This window comes from Pelophylax lessonae, assembly GCF_965119305.1.
Source record: "Pelophylax lessonae genome assembly, chromosome: 2".
In the NCBI taxonomy this organism is placed as follows: Eukaryota; Metazoa; Chordata; class Amphibia; order Anura; family Ranidae; genus Pelophylax; species Pelophylax lessonae.
The window spans coordinates 44,229,871-44,254,591 of NC_138769.1; the positions used below are offsets into that span (position 1 = coordinate 44,229,871).

The 24,721-nt window shown below is 44.0% G+C and overlaps 1 protein-coding gene across 2 annotated transcripts in view; it reads right to left on the bottom strand.

Annotated features, from left to right (window-relative positions):
• Positions 1-380: 380 nt before the first annotated feature.
• The window catches only part of UMODL1 (uromodulin like 1), a 133,186-nt gene continuing 108,845 nt past the window's right edge, over positions 381-24,721 (bottom strand). For both annotated transcript variants that reach the window (XM_082245766.1, XM_082245765.1), the window contains 6 exons: positions 23,270-23,529; positions 18,553-18,698; positions 12,826-13,062; positions 6,315-6,474; positions 3,148-3,238; positions 381-614 (listed from right to left, as the gene is read on the bottom strand). In XM_082245766.1, coding sequence (XP_082101892.1) covers positions 427-614; positions 3,148-3,238; positions 6,315-6,474; positions 12,826-13,062; positions 18,553-18,698; positions 23,270-23,529 — 1,082 coding nt within the window. In that variant the 3' untranslated portion in view covers positions 381-426. The remainder of the gene's footprint in view (positions 615-3,147; positions 3,239-6,314; positions 6,475-12,825; positions 13,063-18,552; positions 18,699-23,269; positions 23,530-24,721) is intronic.

Sequence of the window (24,721 nt, forward strand, 5' to 3'; positions counted from 1 at the left end):
GCAATAGTTTAAGTAAATATAAACTGCTAAAAAAACTAAAGTTTTCATTTTACTCTGACTGTCCTATGAGGCTGCAGGACCCCTGACCCTCTGTCCAGACAGTGCTGATTGGCCCTGTGCTGACCACATGCAAGGAAAAAAAAACCTCTCTAGCAATACACACCAAACTGAGCATGTGCAGAGTGCCTCCAAGGCTCTGTTCTATCAAGAGATGGTTTGGGGAGAGTGAAAGAAGGGGAGGATCAGAGAATACAGGATCAAACAGCCTTTTTAGACAAAGCAGAGGATTAACCCACAGTGAGTATAACAAGCATGCTTTACTGCATATACAGACACATTTTACTGTTGTGGGTTTAGTAACACTTTAATGTCTCCAAATTATTACATTGCTCATTGTGAAATAATAAGACTTATGTCCTGCAGCCTCTAGTTGGAAAAGACTTGGTAGCCAACATCCCGGGTTTTCATCTTGAAGTTGTAGTTGCCAGTTCTCCGTTGATACCAGCAGACCAGGATGGCGGTGATGATGGCGATCATAGCAAGGACGCCGATGGCAATAAGGATGATGTAACCTGGGCCGAGTGCGCCATTAGCTGGCCTGTCTGCATCATTGCCTGAAAAGAAAATTCAAATAAATATAATACGATTGCAGGGCTGCATATAAATAGCAGGGGGCTGTACCTGCAAAGGTAGCTGATCCTGCAGACACAACTACTTTAATTTATATATATGTAAAACCTTTATTATGACAGTTTTTGAGTCTGTGTTATCAGCACCGAGCTCAGGCAGGAGATAGAACAGCTTTGTAACGGAACCGTGACCCCACAATGTGCTTGTGTGCTTCGCTCAGAATACCGCTTCCTTCAGACTTGAACAGAGATATCAGATATTCTAGCCGCCCCCATACAAAGCTAGCCAAGAATAGCTTGTATAAGATCAGGAACATTTATTGAACAAACTCACACCGAATATATACCCCACCAGGTCAGGTGCCTGATTACATTATCATATGCAGATGAAATTGTGTACATGAATATAATTAACATATCTAAAGAACAACCAACACAAATAGTATTCTACTTTCCTACTAGCAACTAATAGATGACAGTGATTTAATTAACTTGAGCTAATTAACTAGCAGACTTGCCAGCATGAGCTCATGAAGTACAATACACATTATTATAAGTGTAAAGACTGTGCGGAGCAGTCCCCTATTGGCAATAGGTAGCGATGCCTTTAAAATGGATCCTAGGCCTTGAGTCCCAGAGTCTGTGTATCTTGAGGAGATGTGGACTTGAATCCAAAGTAAGATTACTCCAAGGGTCCCCCCAGCATACACCCCACAAAGAGCAATGTTCCCTCAGAAGTCAGGGCCCATAGTCAGTAGGCAAGAGGCTAGCCTGCAGTCCTGTTGTGTTACTTTACCTGACTATTGTGATCTCATGCAACTCTGTACTCAAATTAAATTTATGTCATCCCCCCCCCCCCCCCCCCCCACAAATAGAGCTTTCTTTTGGTTGTATTTGATCACCTCTGCATTTTTTTTTTTGCTATAAACAAAAATATACCAACAATTAAAAAAATATATATAAAACTATAAAACACATCCAGTATAAAATTCAAAAAAATCTAATTTCTTCTTAAATTTAGGCCAACATATATTTTGCTAGATATTTTTGGTAAAAAAAAAAATCCCAATAAGCGTATACTGATTGGTTTACACAAAAGTTATTGCGTCTAAACACTATGGGATATATACTGTAATTTATATCTATTTATTTATTTATTCTAGTAATGGCGGTGATCAGGGACCTATAGCAGGACTGCAATATTGCGGCAGATAATCTGACACTAACTGACACTTCGTGGGAACCAGTGACACTAATACAGTGATCACTGCTAAAAATAAACACTGTCACTGTACTAATGATACTGGCAGGGAAGGGATTAAACATCTAGGGTGATCAAAGGGTTAAATGTTTGCCTAGCCAGTGTTTTTGTATTTACTATGTGTGGTGCTTTCACTAAGGGATGTGATGGATAAGAAATCCATCACATCCCCGCTGTCATGATGGAGCTCTGCGTTGTTTACATAGGCAGAGCTCTGTCCAGCCTCTCTCCTCGATAAGCGGGTGCCGGCGGACATCCATTGGCTGGCACCCACTGATCAGCTTCTGCTGTGACTAATCACCCCCTACCTGGAAGTGCATAATCACGTATATATACACGATTCTGCACAGAACAGCTGCCCTGTAGCAATAAATCTGCTGTTAGACAGCCAGAAAGTGGATAATCAAAATATTCACTGTGAGCTTGTAAAAATTAAAAAATAAATAGAAGTTGCCCTCTAAATGTTCCTATCTTTCATGGCATAACTTCTTGTGCTGTGACATATTGCCGTTCTACCCTGTACCATATGACGGTGCCTTTGTAAGGAGTGTGCTGGATTACACAGACTCAAACAAATAATCAAAACTCACACAGCCCTGTGTAGTAAATCTCCACAATAACCAGGACTGGCCCAAGATATTGTGCTGCATGGGTCCAAGAATAAAATGATGCTCCCCCCCCCAAAAAAAAAAAAAAAAAAAATCACGCCCAACAAAAGGCCCCCCACATCCATTATTTTATATAAATATAACATTTAGAAAATATTCTATATACTGTTCCATATGTACTTCCATAACTCACCATCGGAACGGTCCACCAAACACTCACTGTCTGTCCTCAGTCCTCCTGTCACTCCTGTATCTGTCGCTCCTACCGCCCCCTAGAGGATCCAACCTGCTATGTGTGAGATGGAGTGCGTTGATGTCTGACGTCATTGCGCACACCATGATCACGTGAGGGAAGTTCCCCGGAGGAAACGCTCCGCCTCCTCATACTCATCAGTTTGCACTGCAGGCGGCAGAATGAAGTGGAGAAATGCCACCCATAATGCGCCGCAAACTGATGACACACAAAACTGCTGGAATAGAAATCTTGAGAGTCGATTTGCCACCCCTCTCTAAGTTCTGCCTTGGTCCAATGGACCCAGCGGGACCCATGGTAGGGCCGGCCCTGACAATAACAGTTTAAGAATGGAGCTTCTAGTAATTACAAATACTTATTTGTGGCTGTTTAAATATAAAAGAATTCAGTACTAACTTCTGCTGTTGAAATGCAGGGGTCCCATCCGCGTGACTCCTGTGAAGACGTTTTCACCGCTCCTCACTGACGCTCGGGAATTGCTACATGACTGCGAAAACAAGAGCAGAGACCAGGCTACATATTACCTATGGAATCCTATCAGTGAAATCACCGTCATATGTACTGTACTGTATATCCTTACAGACCAGCCCCCCCATCCTTATTGTGTGGGTGCAGAATCATTTGATGGATTTTTATACCTCTCTGGAAAGATATCTGTACCTGAATATCCAGTTTTACTGCAAACAGGGAATAAAAAGATCATTAGAATGCCCAGCTGCAAGTGAATTACACCTTTTATTATAGTCTTGGGTGGAGACAAGCTACTGTGATTAAAAAGTATCAGCACAGTGATAGATAGATAGATAGATAGATAGATAGATAGATAGATAGATAGATAGATAGATAGATAGATAGATAGATAGATAGATAGATAGATAGATAGATAGATAGATAGATAGATAGATAGATAGATAGATACAGGGCTGCTGTTAGAAATCGCGGGGCCCTGTACAGACTACCTGGCAGGCCCCCCCCCCCCCCAAGAAAATATTAAAGATATATTTAGCTAAAATTACAAAAAAATCACTATTAGCAGACACAAATATAACACAACTCACATAATTCCTTCTAAATCTAAAAAAAAAAAAAAACTATGTTAAATAAAAAAGAAGACGAGATAAGAAGAATATACAGGCTGGGCAGTTGGAGCTCAGTGATCAGAGAGACAAAGAGAGAGAAACAAAGTTACAAATAAACTCGTGAGCAGAGATAACATTAGAGCCTGTGCTGGGAGGGGGGCCCACACATGGGAGGGGGATTAGTGAGGGACCACTGTCTCTTTCTCAGCAGATAAAAGCTGATAGCAGGGAGAGGGACAGATCAGATTCAGGTGCTGGAGGAAGATTTCTGTATTTGTTGTCCATCACTAATCCCCCTCCCTGTGTGGGCCCCCCTGTGTGTGGGCCCCCTACAAGAGGGCTGGTGGTCCCCCCCTATCAGCGGCCCTGGATAGATAGATAGATAGATAGATAGATAGATAGATAGATAGATAGATAGATAGATAGATAGATAGATAGATAGATAGATAGATAGATAGATAGATAAAACCTCCTGCTCTCTAGCCCCCTCGTCACCTCCTCCCATGCTCGCCTCCAGGACTTTTCCAGAGCCTCTCCAATCCTATGGAACTCCTTACCCTTATCTGTCCGATTATCTCCTATTCTATTAGCTTTTAGGCGATCTCTGAAAACCCTCCTCTTCTGAGAAGCCTATCCTACCCACACCTAACAAATGTACCTCCATTTTCTCCATCAACCCATCCCCCACGGTTTTTGCCTTTTGTTTCACTTGACCCTCCCTTCTAGATTGTAAGCTCTAATGAGCAGGGCCCTCTGATTCCTCCTGTTTTGAACTGTATTGTAACTGAATTGTCTTCCCTTACATTGTAAAGCGCTGCGCAAACTGTTGGTGCTATATAAATCATGTATAATAATAGATAGATAGATAGATAGATAGATAGATAGATAGATAGATAGATAGATAGATAGATAGATAGATAGATAGATAGATAGATAGATAGATAGATAGATAGATAGATAGATAACCAAAAGTATTAGGACGCCGCCTTTACACGCACATAAACTTTAATAGCATCCCAGTCTTAGTCCGTAGGGTTCAATATTGAGTTGGCCCACCCTTTGCAGCTATAACATCTTCAACTCTTCTGGGAAGGCTGTCCACAAGGTTTAGGAGTGTGTCTATGGGAATGTTTGACCATTCTTCCAGAAGAGCATTTCTGAGGTCAGGCACTGATGTTGGACGAGACGGTCTGGCTCACAGTCTCCGCTCTAATTCATCCCAAAGGTGTTCTATTGGGTTGAGGTCAGGACTCTGTGCAGGCCAGTCAAGTTCCTCCACCCCAAACTCGCTCATCCATGTCTTTATGGACCTTGCTTTGTGCACTGGTCCAAATCATTTGGTGGAGGGGGGATTATGGTGTGGGGTTATTTTTCAGGGGTTGGGCTTGGCCCCTTAGTTCCAGGGAAGGGAACTCGTAAGGCATCAGCATACCAAGACATTTTGGACAATTTCATACTCCCAACTTTGTGGGAACAGTTTGGGGATGATTTAAATGGCATAAACAATAACTCACCCTAGCTCCACCGCACTGTGGGAAGATAAAGAGCTAAGTGTCGGTGCTCAGGCTGAACGTCCAAACCAAATGTTATATGAATAAAGCCGGCACACGAAAAGTCTTCTTCCAAGTAAAATTCTTTATTCCAACATGGATAGCAGTGACAACATGACAAATTCTGAGGCGTTTCGGCTTTACGCCTTCCTCATAGCTCACTGTTCAGTGCACAAATCAAGATCCATAAAGACATGGATGAGCGAGTTTGGGGTGGAGGAACTTGACTGGCCTGACCTCAACCTGATAGAACACCTTTGGGATGAATAAAAGCGGAGACTGCGAGCCAGGCCTTCTCATCCCCATCAGTGCCTGACCTCACAAATGCCCTTCTAGAAGAATGCTCAAACATTCCCATAGACACACTCCTAAACAGTGCCAGGACAAGGTCATCCAGCACCCAGGGCAAAGATGTCAAACTGTGCCCCTTCCCCCACTTCTCTAAGGGTTATGGTTAGCAGTGATGTCACTGTCACTACTCCTGTCAGTCTTGTAACAGAAGCATCTTGCACAGGGCGCCCCCATCCCTGCAAAATACTATTGTGCCCAGGGCAGCCAACCCTCCTGCCCACCCCTGCTGTTAAACCTTGTGGACAGCCTTCCCAGAAGAGTTGAAGCTGTTATAGCTGCAAATTGTGGGCCAACTCAATATTGAACCCTACGGACTAAGACTGGGATGCCATTAAAGTTCATGTGTGTGTAAAGGCAGGCATCCCAATACATTTGGTAATATAGTGTGTGTATATGCATGGTCTAAAAACACTTATTTTTCATATTAGGGAAATTATGGGAGATGAATATAAATTGTCCAGCTTGAATTTGGAATCACTTCTGACCAGACCCCCCCCCCCCCATCAAAATAATAAAAGTCAGCAGCACAGATGTCAAAGTTCTCCTCTTTCATCTTCCTTCAGCACGTTCTATGTATACATACCGGTTTGCAGGCGTTAGGCGCCACCTCCCGACACACAGACAGCCGGCAGTGCAGGTATACGATGGGATTGTTGACGAAGGAGAAGATCTTTGTCTGGAAAGTTGCATTGCTGGAGACGCCGTTTGTCTGGATGGTGGTGAAGGTGTTCGCCAAGGCGCAGCTTTAATGTGTAACGCAGATGAATGGTTATAAAGCACAAAGTGGACACAGACAGCAGTAAAAGCTTTACAGGAGTCCCAGCCCTTCCTCATCCAATCCAGAATTAAAAACAGAAATGTTTCAGCTGGAGTTAGACTTTAAAGTGTTACTAAACCCATAACAGTAAAATAAGTCTGTATATGCAGTAAAGCATTCGTGTTATACTCACTGTGGAACCTAAGGGGTTAATCCTGCATATTGTGTAAAAAGGCAGTTTGATCCTGTCTTCTCTGATCCTCCCCTTCTTCCACAGCCCCCAATCCATCTCCTATGGTACAGAGCCTTGGGGACACTCTGCACATGCTCAGTTTGGTGTTTATTGCATACCTGCCAACTGTCCCATTTTTCCCGGGACAATCCCGGCAAATAGGAGCCTGTCCCGGGTATTTTACATTGTCCCTGTTAATCAGGGACAATGTAAATCATTTAAAAAAAAAAAAAAAGTAAATCTTTTTTTTAATTTTGTGCCACACAGTGTCGCTCTCACCCCAGCTAGGAGTTGTAGTTCTGGCAGCAGGTTGTCTCTCTCTCTGTGCCCGCTCACTCTTCCCGCCTGTTGCAAATTTAACGTGTCACCGAAGGCAGGGTGTCAGCATGGTGCACTTTCCAAAATCAGCCAGCAGGGGGAGGCAGAGCACCTTCCGACAAGCTGGAAGCCTCACACTCCATTAATTACTACTATCAATAATGTTTTTTTATAGATATAATTTATACACCTGTTAATTGATACATATATATAGTTTTCTAGCTCTAGATAAATGTGTGTACATATCCGTGTATGTGTATGTGTGTGCATATATACAGGTATATATATATATATATTGCTCAAAAAAATGAAAACAGACCTCAATCCTCAATGGGAAAAATCTCATGCTGGATATCTATACTGGTATGGACTTGGTATGTGTTAGGATAATATGGACTGAGTAATGTGTTAGGACCTATACTGGTATGGACTATACTGGTATGGACTTGGTATGTGTTAGGATAATATGGACTGGATAATGTGTTAGGATCTATACTGGTATGGACTATACTGGTATGGACTCTGTAATGTGTTAGGATCTATACTGGTATGGACTGGGTAATGTGTTAGGATCTATACTGGCATGGACTGGGTAATGTGTTAGGATCTATACTGGTATGGACTTAGTAATGTGTTAGGATGGTATGGACTGGGTAATGTGTTAGAATCTATACTGGTGTGAACTGGGTAATGTGTTAGGATCTATACTGGTATGGACTTGGTAATGTGTTAAGATGGTATGGACTGGGTAATGTGTTAGGATCTATACTGGTATGGACTGGGTAATGTGTTAGGATCTATACTGGTATGGACTTGGTAATGTTAGGATGGTATGGACTGGGTAATGTGTTAGGATCTATACTGGTATGGACTGGGTAATGTGTTAGGATCTATACTGGTATGGACTGGGTAATGTGTTAGGATCTATACTGGTATGGACTGGGTAATGTGTTAGGAAGGAAAGGATGCCACATTGTTTTATGTAAATGAAAATGATCACCCTACAGAGGGCTGAATTCAAAGACAGGTGAATAAAGTGTGAAATGTGCTCAGGTGTGACCGTACAAAAAATGGAATATGTAAATCTAAATAAAGTGCAAGGTGTAAATAAGTACGATAAAACCTAATTATACCAGATAGTATAATCGTACTTATTTATACCTTGCACTTTATTTATATTTCCAGATTACATTTTTTGTATGGTCACACCTGAGCACATTTCACACTTTAGAATTGCAGGGAATTGTGATGAGAATTTTAAACTTTAGGCAGAAGTAGTGCAGCTGAATGGGAGAATTATTCCAACTCTGCTACTTTGGCCTTAAGTTTTCAATTCCCTTTTCAATTTCCTGTAATTCTCTCTTTATGAAGTAGACCCTATAATCTGATAAATGGGCGGAGATTAATTATGTGGAGTGGGCGGAGCTTCAGGGAAGTGGGTGTGGTAAGTAATTGATAGCTGTGCTGCAAAGTGTCCCTGGAAATTTTTTTCAAATGTTGGAAACTATGGTATTGCTAGAGAGTTTTTTTTTCTTGGGAGGGTGCATGTTATCAACACAGGGCCAATCAGCACTGTCCATACAGAGGGTCATGTAGCCTCATAGGACAGTCAGAGTAGAATGAAAACTCATCCTACAAGCTTTAACCAGACACTGATAGAAGTCACAAGACTGCTACAGTGGGGGGATCATTATTTGATCCCCTGCAGATTTTGTAAGTTTGCCCACAAAGAAATGAAGGGTCTATAATTTTTATCATAGGTGTATTTTAAATGATAGGGACAGAATATCAACATAAAATCCAGAAAAAACACATGATACAAATGTTATAAATTGAGTTGCAGTTCAGTGAGTAAAAAAAGGACCGTATTTATCGGCGTATAACATGCACCTTTTCCTCCTAAAAATGGAGGAAAAAGTAGCAGTGCGTGTTATACGCAGATATAAGAAAAAAAAAGTATAGGAAGCAGCGCCAAGAGGTAGAAGGGGGCGGGCGGGGCCGAGGAGAAGGAAGGACGCGCTGTCATCGGAAGTCCCGCCTCCTATGTCGACGTCTATCATAGGCGCCGGGACCGCCGATGACTGCGCGAGCATCCTTCTTTCTCCTCGGCCCCGCCCGCCCCCTTCTATCTCACGGCGCTGCTTCCTGGACTTTTAAAAAAGTGCTTCACATAGTGTCATTGGCGCAGGCGAGGCTGCAATTACGGGCACAGCGCTGGCGAGGCTGCAACTATGGGCACAGTGCTAGCGAGGCTGCAACTATGGGCACAGCGCTGGCGAGGCTGCAACTATGGGCACAGCGCTGGCGAGGCTGCAAGTATGGGCACAGCGCTGGCGAGGCTGCAAGTATGGGCACAGCGCTGGCGAGGCTGTAAGTATGGGCACAGCGCTGGCGAGGCTGCAAGTATGGGCACAGCGCTGGCGAGGCTGCAAGTATGGGCACTGCACTGGCGAGGCTGCAATGATGGACACTGCGCTGGCGAGGCTGCAATTGTGGGCACTGTGCTGATGAGAAGGCTGCATTCGTGGGCACAGCGCTGATGAGGAGGCTGCATTCGTGGGCACTGCGCTGATGAGGAGGCTGCAATTGTGGGCACTGTGCTGATGAGGAGGCTGCAATTGTGGACACTGCGCTGATGAGGAGGCTGCATTCGTGGGCACTGCGCTGATGAGGAGGCTGCAATTGTGGGCACTGTGCTGATGAGGAGGCTGCATTCGTGGGCACTGCGCTGATGAGGAGGCTGCATTCGTGGGCACTGGTGAGACTGCATTTGATTAAAAAAAAGTTCTGAGTTCAAAGCTGTTTATTTTAAATTTCAGCTTTTTTCCAAAAATTTCTCTCCTAAAATTTAGTTGCGTGTTATACGCCGGCGCGTGTTATACCCCGATAAATACGGTATTTGATCACCAAGCAAAACATGACTTTGTACTTGGTTGGCAAGCACAGAGGTAAGACGTTTCTTGTAATTGGTGACCAGGTTTGCACACTTCTCGGGAGGGATTTGGGTCCACTTTTCTTTCTAGAGCTTCTCTAAACCCTTAGGGCTCTTTCACACACTCCGTCCGTTGGACGGAGTCCGCTTTTCTCAGCGGGGGATCGAGCCGCCGATCCCCCGCTGAGCAGCAGGAGGACAGCTGTGTCTCCGCGCTGTGTGCGGAGACACAGCTGACAGTTCCCCATACATCTCTATGGGGGAAATCGGATGTCAACGGACCGTCAGTCTGTTCTCACCCGATCCCATCCGATCCCGATTCCATCCGCTGGACGGATGGAAAATAGGGTTTGACGGATCGGATCGGGTCGGATCGGATGTCAGCGGACATGTCTCTGCTGACATCCGATGCCCCATAGGATTGCATGAGGGGACCGTTCAGATCCGCCAAAAAAACGGACAGGCGGATCTGAACGGTCCACCTGTGTGAAAGGGGCCTTAAGGTTTCTTGGCTGTCGCTTGGCAACTCAAAGTTCCAGCTCCCTCCATAAATTTTCCATAAGATTTAAGGTCTGCAGACTGGCTAGGCCACTCCTTAATGTGCTTCTTCTTGAGCCACTCCTTTGTTTCCGGTATGTTTGGGGTCATTGTCATGCTGGAAGACCCATCCATGACCCATCTTCAGTGTTCTGGCTGAGGGAAGAAGGTTCTCATCCAAGATTTTACAATACATGGCCCCGTCCATTGGCCCCTCAATGCGGAAAAGTCGGCCTGTACCTTTAGCAGAGAAACAGCCCTAAAGCCTCATGTTTCCACCTTTGTGGTTGACTGTAGGGATGGTGTTCTTAGGGTCATAGTCAGAATTTTTCTTCCTCCAAACATGGCGAGTGCCCCTCCTCACAAAGACACATGTACAGTCATGCCAATGAACATCTAAATGATTCAGAGAAGGATTTGGAGAAATTGCTTTGGTCAAATAAAACCAAAATGTAGGTCTTTGGTATTAATTCAACTCGCTGTGTTTGGAGGAAATGTCTTACCTGTGTGCTTGCCAACAAGGGTTTCTCCACCATGTACTAAGTCATGTTTTGCTTGGGGATCAAAAAACTTATTTTACTCACTAAACTGCAACTTAACCGCTTGCCGACCGCCGCACGACTATTTACTGCGGCGGTCAGCCCCTCACAGTCAAAGCGACATAGGGCTACATCGCTAGCCTGTGAGGCTCTAGGGAGCGAGCAAGTGCCGCCGGAGGCGCACTCCCGCTCCCGCACGGTCATTGACCCCCCCGCGTGTGTGCCCGGCTGACCCGATGTCCACCGGGCACTCGCGATCATCCGTTACACCAGAAGAAAGGCAGGCGGCTAATGTAAACAAAGCCACCTGTCATTCTTCCCTGTGTAAGAATGGAGATCAGACGGTTCTACTATGTAGGACCGTTGATCTCTGTTCTTACACTAGTAGCCACATCCAATCACAGTAAGAAGCACGCCCCTAGGGACACACTTAACCCCTCCTTCTCAAAAAAAGTTAACCCCTTCACTGCCAGTGTAATTTTTACAGTAACATTGCATATGTATAGCACTGATTACTGCAGTAATGTCACTGTTAACCCCAAAAGTGTCAAAAATGTCAGTCAAGGGTCCGATCTGTCCGCCACAATGTCGCAGTCCCGCAAAAAAAAACGCAGATCGCCGCCATTACTCGTTAAAAAAAAACAACAAAAATGACAAAAATCTTTCCCTTAGTTAGTAAATGCAATAACTTTTGCGCAAACCAATCAAAATACGCTTTTTGCGATTTTTTTTACCAAACATATGTAGCATAAAACAAATTGGCCGAAAATGTTAAAAATATTTGATTTTTAAATTTTTTTGGGGGGGGGAATTTCATATAAAAAAATGTGAAAAATATTGTTATTTTTGCAAAATTTACGCTCTTTTTTTGTTTATAGCACATGATCAAAAAATCGCACAGGTGATCAAATACCACCAAAAGAAAGCTCTGTTTGTGGGAAAAAAAGGACGCCAAATTCGTTTAGGTACAGTCTCGCACGACCGCGCAATTGTCCGTTAAAGTTACGCAGTACCGAATCGCAAAATAGGCCCTGGTCAGGAAGGGGGTAAAATCTTCCGGGGCTTAAGTGGTTAATTTACTTTTATGTGTTTTTTCTGGATTTTTGGTTGATATTCTGTCTCTATCATTTAAATACACCTATGATAAAAATTATAGACCCTTTATTTTGTTTATAAGTGGGCAAACTTACAAAATCTGCAGGGGATCCAATAACTATTTTCCCCACTGTATATACTGCTGATGAGAAAAGGTATTTAGCAGTTTATATTTACTAAAATAATTCCATTCCCATATTCTGTGTAGTGTGGTACACCAGATATAGCCTCGTACACACGCACTGATTGTTGGCCGACCGATCGGCCGTCTTTTGTCCAGTGTTGTTGTGTTGGTTGAAATGTGCTCTAGACTGCACACGAATTTTGCCGGCCAACAACAACCAACTGCAGAAGTGATGTCATGTTCTGGTCTACTTTTCGTGTGTTTTTTCTTCTCTGAGCATGCCCAGTCTTGCTCACCTGACTTTTGTTGGCCGAAATCTGTACTGACTGAAGAACAATCGGCCGTTCTGGTGACGGCCAACAAAAATTTTATAGCATGCACACCAGATTTTGTTCGGCCGAAAAGTCGCAGTCGGTTGTCGGAAGCATCATACTAACAAGCCGAAAATCGGCCGATCGGACGCTGGCCAAAAATTTACGGCCAACAATCGGTGCGTGTGTACGAGGCTTAACACTTTAACATTAAACAGAATGAAGAGGCGGGGGAGGTAGAGTCACTACCTGTCCTTGATGAAGGGGAAAGACACAGGATCGTAGGCATTTTCTGTTGGTGTTGCCCAGCATTCATTGATGACAACTTTGAACTGGTCCTCCTCTGTCCTGATCCATATCCGAACCGTTATGTCGTCTGTGGCGGACAGCGTGAAGTTTGACGGGATGGGCTGATCTCCAATGAACAGTTGGAATTCTGGAAAGAACGATCCTCCTCCTTCTAGCTTCTCGATGATGGTGTAAAACCTGAAGAACCATAAGAAGTCACAGTGTTTTGATAAGCAGCCAGAGACTAAATTAGAGATGAAATCTGGTCTATGATACATTTACAACTGTGATTGTACAAAAATAGCAGACCACGGCCAAAGCACAGCACCCAGCACTGGAGAAGGCATCCAACACACCCAGAAATGTTGGATGCAGAAGATTCCTCAGCTATCTTAGCTCTTCAAAAGAGTAAAGATCAATCACAAGGGTGGCGGGTAGGTATGAGCGAATCTCCTGCGTTCAGTTTACAGTTTCTTGAATCTTGCTCAAAGTTCATGAACTTTGCAGGCAGCCCAATTAACCACTTGCCGTCTGCTCACTAGAGCTCTACTGCGGCAAAGTGGCTCTTGTAGGTCTGACGACGTAGACCTACGTCGGCAGACACTCCCTCTAGTCGGCGGCACGCGCGCGCCACCCGAGGCTCGCTCCCGCTGTATTCAGTCACAGCGGGAGTCAGGCCAGGGGAGGAGCAGCGGCGATCGCCGCTGCTCTTCCCTGATCGTCGGGGATCTAGTGTGGAGATCCGCCCGCTTGTGTAAACAAAGCAGGCGGATCTCCTAAGTGACAGGCAGTGACAGATTGCAGGGTTCAGCGTAGCTGAACATGCGATCTGTCCCTGTGTCACTCAGTCACCTCCCCCCACACACGTTAGCAAGCACCAGGCATACATTAACCCCTCCCTCTCCAATAAAATTAACCCCTTCCTTGCCAGTGTCATTTTTACAGTAACAGTGCATATTTTTTGAATACAAACGTTTTTATTGAGCTTTATAAACAAGAAAGCCAAAAAAAACAAAACCAAAGTATGACATATCAAAGCTGTGTCAGTCAGGGGCGTAACTACAGGGGTTGCAGGGGTTGCAATCGCTACCGGGCCCCATGCTCCAGGGGGCCCGGTAGCAAACCAGTGGGTGAACTTCTAGGATCTCAAAGGTCACACTTGCGACCGGGCCCTGGCATTTCACCACTGTGGGGAGGCCCCAAGATTGCAGGAAGGGGGCCCACTGCAGAACTTGTGAAAGGATCCTGATGCGGGACCATAATAAAAGGCCATGCAATGAGAGTAAAGAGCCCCAGGATTAGTGGGAAGAGCCCCGGGCTTGAAGGGAAGGGCCCCGGCCAGGGGTCTGGGGGGCCCTTCATGGTTTCTTGCATCGGGGCCCTGAAGGTTCTAGTTACGCCTCTGGTGTCAGTACATATTATTCCAACAAGTCATATATAGCACATGGTAAGGTAAATATATATACCAAAGAAAAAAAAAAGAAAAGGTATACAGTATATCAAGTTATGTAAGGCAGCGATATCACATGCTTAATAACCAGGGGCATAGTCATGTGTTTGTAGAAGGCAAAGAATGATAAGACATATCAGAGTCCCAGTTAGAAAGTAAGGCATGGAGATCGATGTCATAATAAATGTGCTATAGTATATTAGCTTGATATCCTGATCATATCAAGTTTCTTAGTGCATACTTCGGAAAAACTAACAGTAACAGTATTAACAGATTGTTCCTGAGATATAAGTTATTGTCTGGGGTAGGACCCCCAAGTAGACCACCGAGTGCTGAAAAAGGGCAACCTCATGAAAACTTAAAACAGGATTAGCCCGTAAACCAATTCTCCCATTTTTTATGGAAGATATGCATAGTATCATATAAAGTGTGATGAACCCTCTCCATACTCCCTGTCTCCATACTACCTGTCCTTGATGAAGGGGAAAGACACAGGATCGTAGGCATTTTCTGTTGGTGTTGCCCAGGAGAGGGTTCGTAACAGTGCATATTTATAGCACTGATTACTGTAGTAATGTCACTGGTACCCCCAAAAGTGTCAAAAATGTCAGTCAAGGGTCCGATCTGTCTGCCGCAATGTCGCAGTCCCGCAAAACAAATCTCAGATCGCCACCATTACTCGTTAAAAAAAAAAACACCAAAATTGACAGAAATCTTTCCCTTAGTTAGTAAATGCAATAACGTTTGCGCAAACCAATCAAAATACGCTTATTGCAATTTTTTTTACCAAAAATATGTAGTAGAAAACAAATTGGCCTAAAATTTTAAAAAATTTTGATTTTTACATTTTTTGGGGGGAATTTTATATAAAAAAAATGTGAAAAATATTGTTATTTTTTCAAAATTTACGCTCTTTTTTTGTTTATAGCGTGAAAAGTAAAAATCGCACTGGTGATCAAATACCACCAAAAGAAAGCTCTGTTTGTGGGAAAAAAAATACGAAAACTTTGTTTGGGTACGGCGTCGCATGACCGCGCAATTGTCAGTTAAATTCGCACAGTGCCGAATCGCAAAAAGTGGCCCAGACGTAAGACAGCAAAATCCTCCGGTGGTAAAGTGGTTAAAAGCATAGTATAGCAAATTATCTCTCTCTATACAGAACTGTCAACTCTTCCTAACCACAACACCCACTTGTAGGCAGGTGCAGTGTACAGTCTCCGCTGTAGGTGGCACTCCTCTATAATGCCAATGAAGCTAGAGGAGAAAGTCAAGAGAAACTGGGTTTCTCTATGGTTCCCTTGGAGCAGCGAGCGATCCGGTTGGTTACGCTAAATCCAGAGGATCCTTGCAGCAATCTTGGGTCATGCAAAGTCTTTTTTAAGTTCCCGACCCTGGATTTTGGGGCGCATCTTTACGAGTTGCTAGTGCAAGGACAGATCCCCCCCATCTGGCAGGGAAAGCACTAGTGGTAGGGAGAGGTTCCGGGGGGAGTAGGGAAAGCTTAAGGCCTACGTCTGATCTTTACTAAGCTCCCCTTTGGGGTTGGACTGGCCAGGCCGCATTCCATTCTCCTTGACAGCCAGCCACTGTTTCAACTCAATCCTGCACACTGATGACTCACTCATGGAACTGTTGTATGTGCCCCAGACGAGACATCCTCCACACCAGGTCTGTTGTACTGTCTTCAAGTTTTGCAATACATTGCATTCTGCAACCCGAGACTCTGTGTGCTTTCTGCCGCTGCTCTAAGCTGCACCATCGCTCCCAACTGTCCCTGATTTCGAGGGACTGTCCCTGCTTTGGAACAAAGTCCCTCTGTCTCTCCTCATTTGTCCCTCATTTTGGTCTGATCTATATACAGTGCCTTGCGAAAGTATTCGGGCCCCCTTGAACTTTTCGACCTTTTGCCACATCTCAGGCTTCAAACATAAAGATATAAAACTGTAATTTTTTTGTGAAGAATCAACAACAAGTGGGACACAATCATGAAGTGGAATGAAACTTATTGGATATTTCAAACTTTTTTAACAAATAAAAAACTGAAAAATTTGGCATGCAAAATTATTCAGCCCCCTTAAGTTAATACTTTGTAGCGCCACCTTTTGCTGCGATTACAGCTGTAAGTCGCTTGGGGTATGTCTCTATCAGTTTTGCACATCGAGAGACTGAAATTTTTGCCCATTCCTCCTTGCAAAACAGCTCGAGCTCAGTAAGGTTGGATGGAGAGCGTTTGTGAACAGCAGTTTTCAGTTCTTTCCACAGATTCTCGATTGGATTCAGGTCTGGACTTTGACTTGGCCATTCTAACACCTGGATATGTTTATTTGTGAACCATTCCATTGTAGATTCTGCTTTATGTTTTGGATCATTGTCTTGTTGGAAGACAAATCTCCGTCCCAGTCTCAGGTCTTTTGCAGACTCCATCAGGTTTTCTTCCAGAATGGTCCTGTATTTGGCTCCATCCATCTTCCCATCAATGTTAACCATCTTCCCTGTCCCTGCTGAAGAAAAGCAGGCCCAAACCATGATGCTGCCACCACTATGTTTGACAGTGGGGATGGTGTGTTCAGGGTGATGAGCTGTGTTGCTTTTACGCCAAAAATAACGTTTTGCATTGTTGCCAAAAAGTTTGATTTTGGTTTCATCTGACCAGAGCACCTTCTTCCACATGTTTGGTGTCTCCCAGGTGGCTTGTGGCAAACTTTAAACAACACTTTTTATAGATATCTTTAAGAAATGGCTTTCTTCTTGCCACTCTTCCATAAAGGCCAGATTTGTGCAGTGTACGACTGATTGTTGTCCTATGGACAGAGTCTCCCACCTCAGCTGTAGATCTCTGCAGTTCATCCAGAGTGATCATGGGCCTCTTGGCTGCATCTCTGATCAGTCTTCTCCTTGTATGAGCTGAAAGTTTAGAGGGACGGCCAGGTCTTCGTAGATTTGCAGTGGTCTGATACTCCTTCCGTTTCAATATTATCGCTTGCACAGTGCTCCTTGGGATGTTTAAAGCTTGGGAAATCTTTTTGTATCCAAATCTGGCTTTAAACTTCTCCACAACAGTATCTCAGACCTGCCTGGTGTGTTCCTTGTTCTTCATGATGCTCTCTGCGCTTTAAACGGACCTCTGAGACTATCACAGTGCAGGTGCATTTATACGGAGACTTGATTACACACAGGTGGATTCTATTTATCATCATTAGTCATTTAGGTCAACATTGGATCATTCAGAGATCCTCACTGAACTTCTGGAGAGAGTTTGCTGCTCTGAAAGTAAAGGGGCTGAATAATTTTGCACGCCCAACTTTTCAGTTTTTTATTTGTTAACAAAGTTTGAAATATCCAATAAATTTCGTTCCACTTCATGATTGTGTCCCACTTGTTGATTCTTCACAAAAAATTACAGTTTTATGTCTTTATGTTTGAAGCCTGAAAAGTGGCTAAAGGTCGAAAAGTTCAAGGGGGGCCGAATACTTTTGCAAGGCACTGTAGTTGTATACTGTATAAAACACACTTTTTATGTTTCAAAAAGATTCCCAGTGCTAAACTTTTCATCCAATTTCTAAATTGCTGCATTTGTAAATTTAAAAACCCAGTATAAACAAATAGTCATGGTAAAATAAAGCACCTGTGGGTTTAACGAATCATTTTTTTTCTGTATAATTCTCTTTTAAGGGGGTCTGGCAGGGGGTGTGTCCTATGCCTACATACTTTCGCTAATAAGTGTCCCTCGTTCCCATCTCAAAAAGTTGGGATGTATGCTGCACCTACCCAACACACTGACAATATGGCTGATGTTAGCCTCATCAAGGCCAGTGTGACATTAATGTGATGCTGATCATTGTTGCTTCAACACCCACCACAGAAGTCCAATACCTATTTGGTATGTGATGAAGATATATTAACAATCTTCAACAGTCCTATTCTGATTGAGCTGACATTCTGATTGAGCTGACGTGCAGTAATGGCATTGGCTCACATGCCATGACAGAAGAGTAGAACTGTGTGCAACAATAAAATCTTCTGATGGTTACATGCTGTACAAACACTCTCATGCCATAGGAAGGTCCTAAGTGACTTGGTCCTTACCCAATCCTTGCAAGTAGTGCTGGAGAGCAGCATTTTTTTTTTTTTTTTTTATTGAATCTGGTCCCCTTGATACATGCTGCTCATTATACAGTACTTATATGTTTGGAAAATGGTATTATGATACTACTACACTCATCGTGGAAATACATTACCCTCCAGCAGGATTGTATCCACTGGACCACAGGATGTTATTCTGGAAGACGCAGCGGATTAAGCTGACCGCCCTCGGGGTGATGTTTGGCATTGTTGCAGATAAGTCAATGTATAGGGTTGAGTTTACCACAGTGTGAGTCTTATTCTGAAAAACCAACAAAATAGGAGCATGAAGAAACTGAAACAAACAACTTGCTCAATTACAATGCATTCTGTATAGATAAACATTAGTTTGTACATCATTAGTTTGGACACTTGAAAATCACACCTGTATGAGGTTGTAGGACTGGACCATTACACCTGTATGAGCTTGTTGGACCTGACTATCACACCTCTATGAGCTTGTTGGATCAGACCATCACATTTCTATGAGCTTTTTGGACCTTGCCATTACACCTGTATGAGCTTGTAGGATTGGACCATCACACCTGTATGAACTTGTTGAACCTGATCATCTCACCTGTAAGAGCTTGTAGGACCTTGCCATCACACCTGTATGAGCTTGTTGGACCTTGCCATTACAGTAAACCTGTATGAGCTTGTTGGACCTGACCATTACACCTGTATGAGCTTGTATGTAGGACTGGACCATCACACCTGTATGAACTTGTTGAACCTGACCATCACACCTGTATGAGCTTGTTGGACCTTGCCATTACACCTGTATGAGCTTGTTGGACATGACCATCACACCTGTATGAGCTTGTTGGACCTTGCCATTACACCTGTATGAGCTTGTTAGACCTGACTATCACACCTCTATGAGCTTTTTGGATAAAACTATCACACCTCTATGAGCTTGTTGGACCTGACTATCACACCTCTATGAGCTTGTTGGACCTGACTATCTCACCTGTATGAGCTTGTAGGACTGGACCATCTCACCTGTATGAGCTTGAAGGACTGGACCATTACACCTCTATGAGCTTGTAGGACTGGACCATCTCACCTGTATGAGCTTGTAGGACTGGACCATCACACCTGTATGAACTTGTAGGACTGGACCATCACACCTGTATGAACTTGTAGGTCTGGACCATCACACCTGTATGAACTTGTTGAACCTGACCATCTCACCTGTATGAACTTGTTGAACACTACCATCACACCTGTATAAGCTTGTTGGACCTTGCCATTGCACCTGTATGAGCCTATTGGACCTGACCATCACACCTGTATGAGCTTGTTGGACCTGACCATTACACCTGTATGAGCTTGTTGGACCTGACCATCACACCTGTATGAGCTTGTTGGACCTGACCATTACACCTGTATGAGCTTGTTGGACCTGACCATCACACCTGTATGAGCTTGTTGGACCTGACCATTATACCTGTATGAGCTTGTAGGAATTGACCATCACACCTGTATGAACTTGTTGAACCTGACCATCACACCTGTATGAGCTTGTAGGACCTGACCATCACACCTGTATGAGCTTGTTGGACCTGACTATCACACCTCTATGAGCTTGTTGGACATCCCATTTCAAAACCATGGGCATTATTACTGAGTTGCCCCCTCCCCCTCTCTTTGTGGCTATGACAACCTCCACTCTTCTGGGAAGGCTTTCCATAACATTTTAGAGCCAGAAGAGCACTTGTGATGTTGGATGAGAAGACCTGGCTCACAATCGACATTCCAATTTATGCTAAAGGTTTTCGGTAGGGTAGAGGTCAGGGCTCTGTGCAGGACACTTAATGTATACTACATCAAACCAAATCTTTATGAAGTTGGCTTTGTGCACAGGGGCACAGTCTTGCTGGAACAGAAAAGGGCCATCACCAAAAAGGTTGGCAGTACATAAATATCAAAAATGTCTAAAACATTATTACTCTTCACTGGAAACACCAAAACTCATTAATTTGGTTGGTATCCCTGTTCACCACTGTGGACTACAGAACAGCTCACCATGTTGTAGAGATGAGGAGAGGGGAAGGTATTCTGAAGTCTAAATCAGGAGTGTGCAGCCTAAGGTATATAGTGGCTTGCACAGAGCCCTGACCTCAATCGCACTCAACACCTTTGGAATTACAGTAATTGGGGTCCTAACAGCAATCCAGATCTTCTCGTCCAACATCAGTACCAGCATGAGAAAAAGCTAACACACCATGCAAATAATGCAAACACATTGATGGTATCACTTGTGAGCTGGGGATAAGTTTTAGGTATAATTCTCCCTGGCGTGAGCAACCTTTTCAGGCACACATATTAGTCCAGTAGTACAGTGAGAAACAGTGGTTAGGTCATGCCCGCCCCTTCGTTTATTTAGCATCAGGTAGGCAGCGGAGCTGTCATTCATTGGGTGTTGGGTACATATCCTTTTTTTTCATGCAGGTCAGCAGCTGGCGTTCATCATGATTTATGCTGGATTTACTTCCAGGGACATTTTCTGTGGGAAATAAAGTGCAGCGCTATAAAATTAAAAATAGTGCATAAAATCATTCACATTAAAAATGTATAAAACGCACAATAAAAAGCATGTGGATCATAAATCATAAAGTCCTTAAAATCTGATTTCCAAAGTGAAAAGCAGGAATAAGTAAAACACCACTGCAAACGTGACTCCTCCACCACAGATGATACAACCTCTCACCTCCTGTATTCGACCACTAGGGGTCACACCACTTTGTATCAGTAAGCATTAATATGGAGACAGCCAGAAGATCTGTATATCCAGGACCCAACAAGTTTTACTTATTCCTGCTTTTCACTTTGGAAATCAGCTTTTAAGGACTTTATGATTTTTGATCCACATGCTTTTTATTGTGCACTATTTGTAATTTTATAGCGCTGCACTTTATTTTCTTTTACTGCATATTATAGGTTTTGGTAGGTTTGACCTATCCTGGTGTACAGCTGCTTACCCATCCATTTGATTTTAAGCGCTGAATTTTTATCTTTATTGTACATTTTCTGTGGGGGCGCTTTTTTAATAAAGGGCTTGTCAAAAACAGTTTTTTGTTTGTATTTTTTGGGTGAATGAGTAGGGGGTACTATGTACTCCATACTCATTTACATGGGGGGTTGGGATCTGGGGGCCCCCTAGTTAAAGGGGGCTACCAGATTCCAATAAGTCACTTCCCATACCCCAACAACCACCGGGCCAGGGTTGTGGGAAAGAGGCTCTTGTCCTCTACAACATGGGGACAAGGTGCTTTGGGGGGGTTGTCCCTATGTCGAGGGCATGTGGCCTGGTATGGTTCAGGGGGTGAAGGGGGTGCTCTCTTGTACCCCCCACCCACTTCCTTGTCTGCCAGTGCACAAAGCAAGGTCCATAAAGACATGGAAGAGCGAGTTTGGGGTAGAAGAATTTGACTGGCCTGCACAGAGTTCTTACCTCAACCAGATAGAACACCTTTAGGATGAATTAGAGCAGTGGTTCTCAATTCCGGTCCTCGGGACCCACTAACAGGCCAGATTTTAAGTATTACCTTGGGGGATGCAGACTAGAATACTGCAATCACTGAGCAGCAAATTAGATCACCTGTGATGTAATTTAGTTATCTTGCAAACCTGGCCTGTTGGTGGGTCCCGAGGACCGGAGTTGAGAACCACTGAATTAGAGCACAGACTGCGAGCCAGGCCTTTTTGTTCAACATCAGTGCCTGACGTCACAAATGCACTTCTGGAAGAATGGTCAAACATTCCCATAGACACACTCCTAAACCTTGTGGACAGCCTTCACAGAAGAGTTGAAGCTGTTATGGCTGCAAAGGGTGGGCCACCTCAATATTGAGCCCTACGGACTAAGACTGGGAAGCCATTAAAGTTCATGTGCGTGTAAAGGCAGGCGTCCCAATACTTTTGGTAATATAGTGTATTTTACAGCTGATCTTAAAGCGGTACATACCGCTTTGTGAATGGAGCCCACTGTTGCTTTTAACATCAGTACCTAACCTCACATATTTGGCGGAATGGGCCAAAATTCCCACTGACACATTCCAAAATCTTGTAGAAAGCCTTCTAAGAAGATCGAAGGCTTGTATAGGGGAGACCAACTCCATAAAAATAGTTTTGGAATGGTTTTGGATTTGGATGTCCAGCAATGATAATGGTCAGGTAACTAATGTTTGCCAAAATATGGTGTATATTCACAGATATTTTTTTATTTTATTCAATTACATTTTAAATCTTTCACCTTTTCTACTGAGAAATATACATAATCCCTTCCCTCCCACCATATGTATATAAACTATCCCCCCACACCTGTACTCCATCAGTGTCCACTATCAAGTAGATATAGGAGGAGTCCCCTGTAGTGCATTTGCACATCTCTCCCAGCAAGGAGTATTATCTCCAAGGGTTAGAAAGGCTGGATTCATCTCTTTTTCATGGATAGTGTAGGACCCACTGATAATGGGGTACTTTGACGCAGTGGTGGGCTTGAGCACGATATGGCCATATGGTGGGACCAAATCCCAATTTTTTTCTTATGGATTGTCTTCAAATTTGGTAGGAATTTCTTTTGCATGTGTGCGCTATTCTTTTTTAATGTATATAAACTATCCCCAGCACAATTCTCCGGGGGTGCAAATACTTTTTAAAAATGTATCCCTTTAGGAGTCAAGAGCCAACACTTGATGGTGCAGATGGTGGCTCTCAGTCCCAGCTGTCACTGTCAGCTCAGATCCCTGGATCATGTGATCACTATGTTAGACATGAAGAGAAAATAAAATGGCTACAGATAAAGCTGCAGGTCTGAAGGGCACTCACATTGAACACATCCGTGTTGCAGTCATTCCAGCCGGATTGTATGAGGACGTGGGTACCCGAGCTGCAGTTCACCGAGCACTCAGGGCTTCCAAGAAACAGAGAATGGCTGGAGATGGACATCATTTTCAGAAAGTCCTTCTCAATGGAGATCCCAATCCTCCCCGTCTCACAAATCACGTTGCTGGCGTCTTTTAAAGTCAGGCTGGGGGAATGAGGTGTGCTTGTAGTCTGAAGAGCCAGGAGGGGCGTACTGGTGGATTCTGTGCAGAAAGGAGACCTTTCATTAATACTGATAAGAACAAGTATGTGGCTGTATACTGTGCAAAATAAATACAGGGGGATATTATAAAATCAAAGTATGCAAGCATGGGAAAAAATAAAAAATTGGAAAAACAAAAATTTCAGATCAGTTGCTAAAAAGATTTAGGTCAATTTAATTTTTTTTTTTGGCTCCTCTGTAGTCGGTGGAGCAGTGTGTGATTTTTGGGCTGTTCTAGGTTTCATTGGCTGCAGGCTCAACTGCTTCCCCCTACCTTGTAGTCAATTGTAGAATGTATTGGGCTGGAAGAGGCCGACCCTCAGCCTGAACATTTATGTGGTGCCGGCCAATCCCTGGGAAAGGATGCCCAGTAGGTGGCTGAGAAATGGGGCCTGCAGCAGCAGGGTTGTTTTCCAGGAGGAGAAGTTTCCTGCCTATAGGGCTGCTTCCCTTCTGGGCAATACATCTCAAGTTCAAAGGAGCTCATCGAGGTCCCAGTTCACCTAGAGCTGGGGGGGGGGGCTATTTTCTGAGAATAGATGGAGCTGAACAAGGCATTCCATTGAGGATCTGCACTGGGAGCTCCCAAGAGAAATGTCTGTTTGATATTGGAAGGAGGCATTCAAGTATCCAGGGACATTGTGAGACTTAAGTGTAGGATCCTAGTGATTGTTGGATGCTACTAACCCTTTGTGCATCAGTGCCTGTTCTCCCTTGGATTGAGACATTCCTTTTCATTCACCTGGAGGCTTCTAGAGGGACTGTACTAATGGCACTTTTCCACTGCAAGTACCGGCTCGGCTCTACTCGGCCCTGCTTGGCCCTGTTTGCTTTTCCACTGCTGGTACCGCATGGTACGGTGTTGGAATGGTTCGGTACGGTACGGTATGGTTTGCTTTTCCACTAAAGTAGTACTAAAGTTAAGTGGGTGGGATAACAACGGGGTGGGTGGGATTCTCTGACCAATCAGTGGCTAGTAGTGACTGCATGCAAAGGATTGTGGGATATGGTACCGGATATGGTACCCCTTGGAACCACAATCGAGGTGGTACTGTTTTTGAGAGCCGTACCGTTCGGTTCCATGTAGTGGAAAAGCGCCGCTGTACCGTACCAAACCGTTCCTACACTATACCATGCGGTACCAGCAGTGGAAAAGCACAAAAGCGAGCCGAACCGTTCGGTTCCATGCAGTG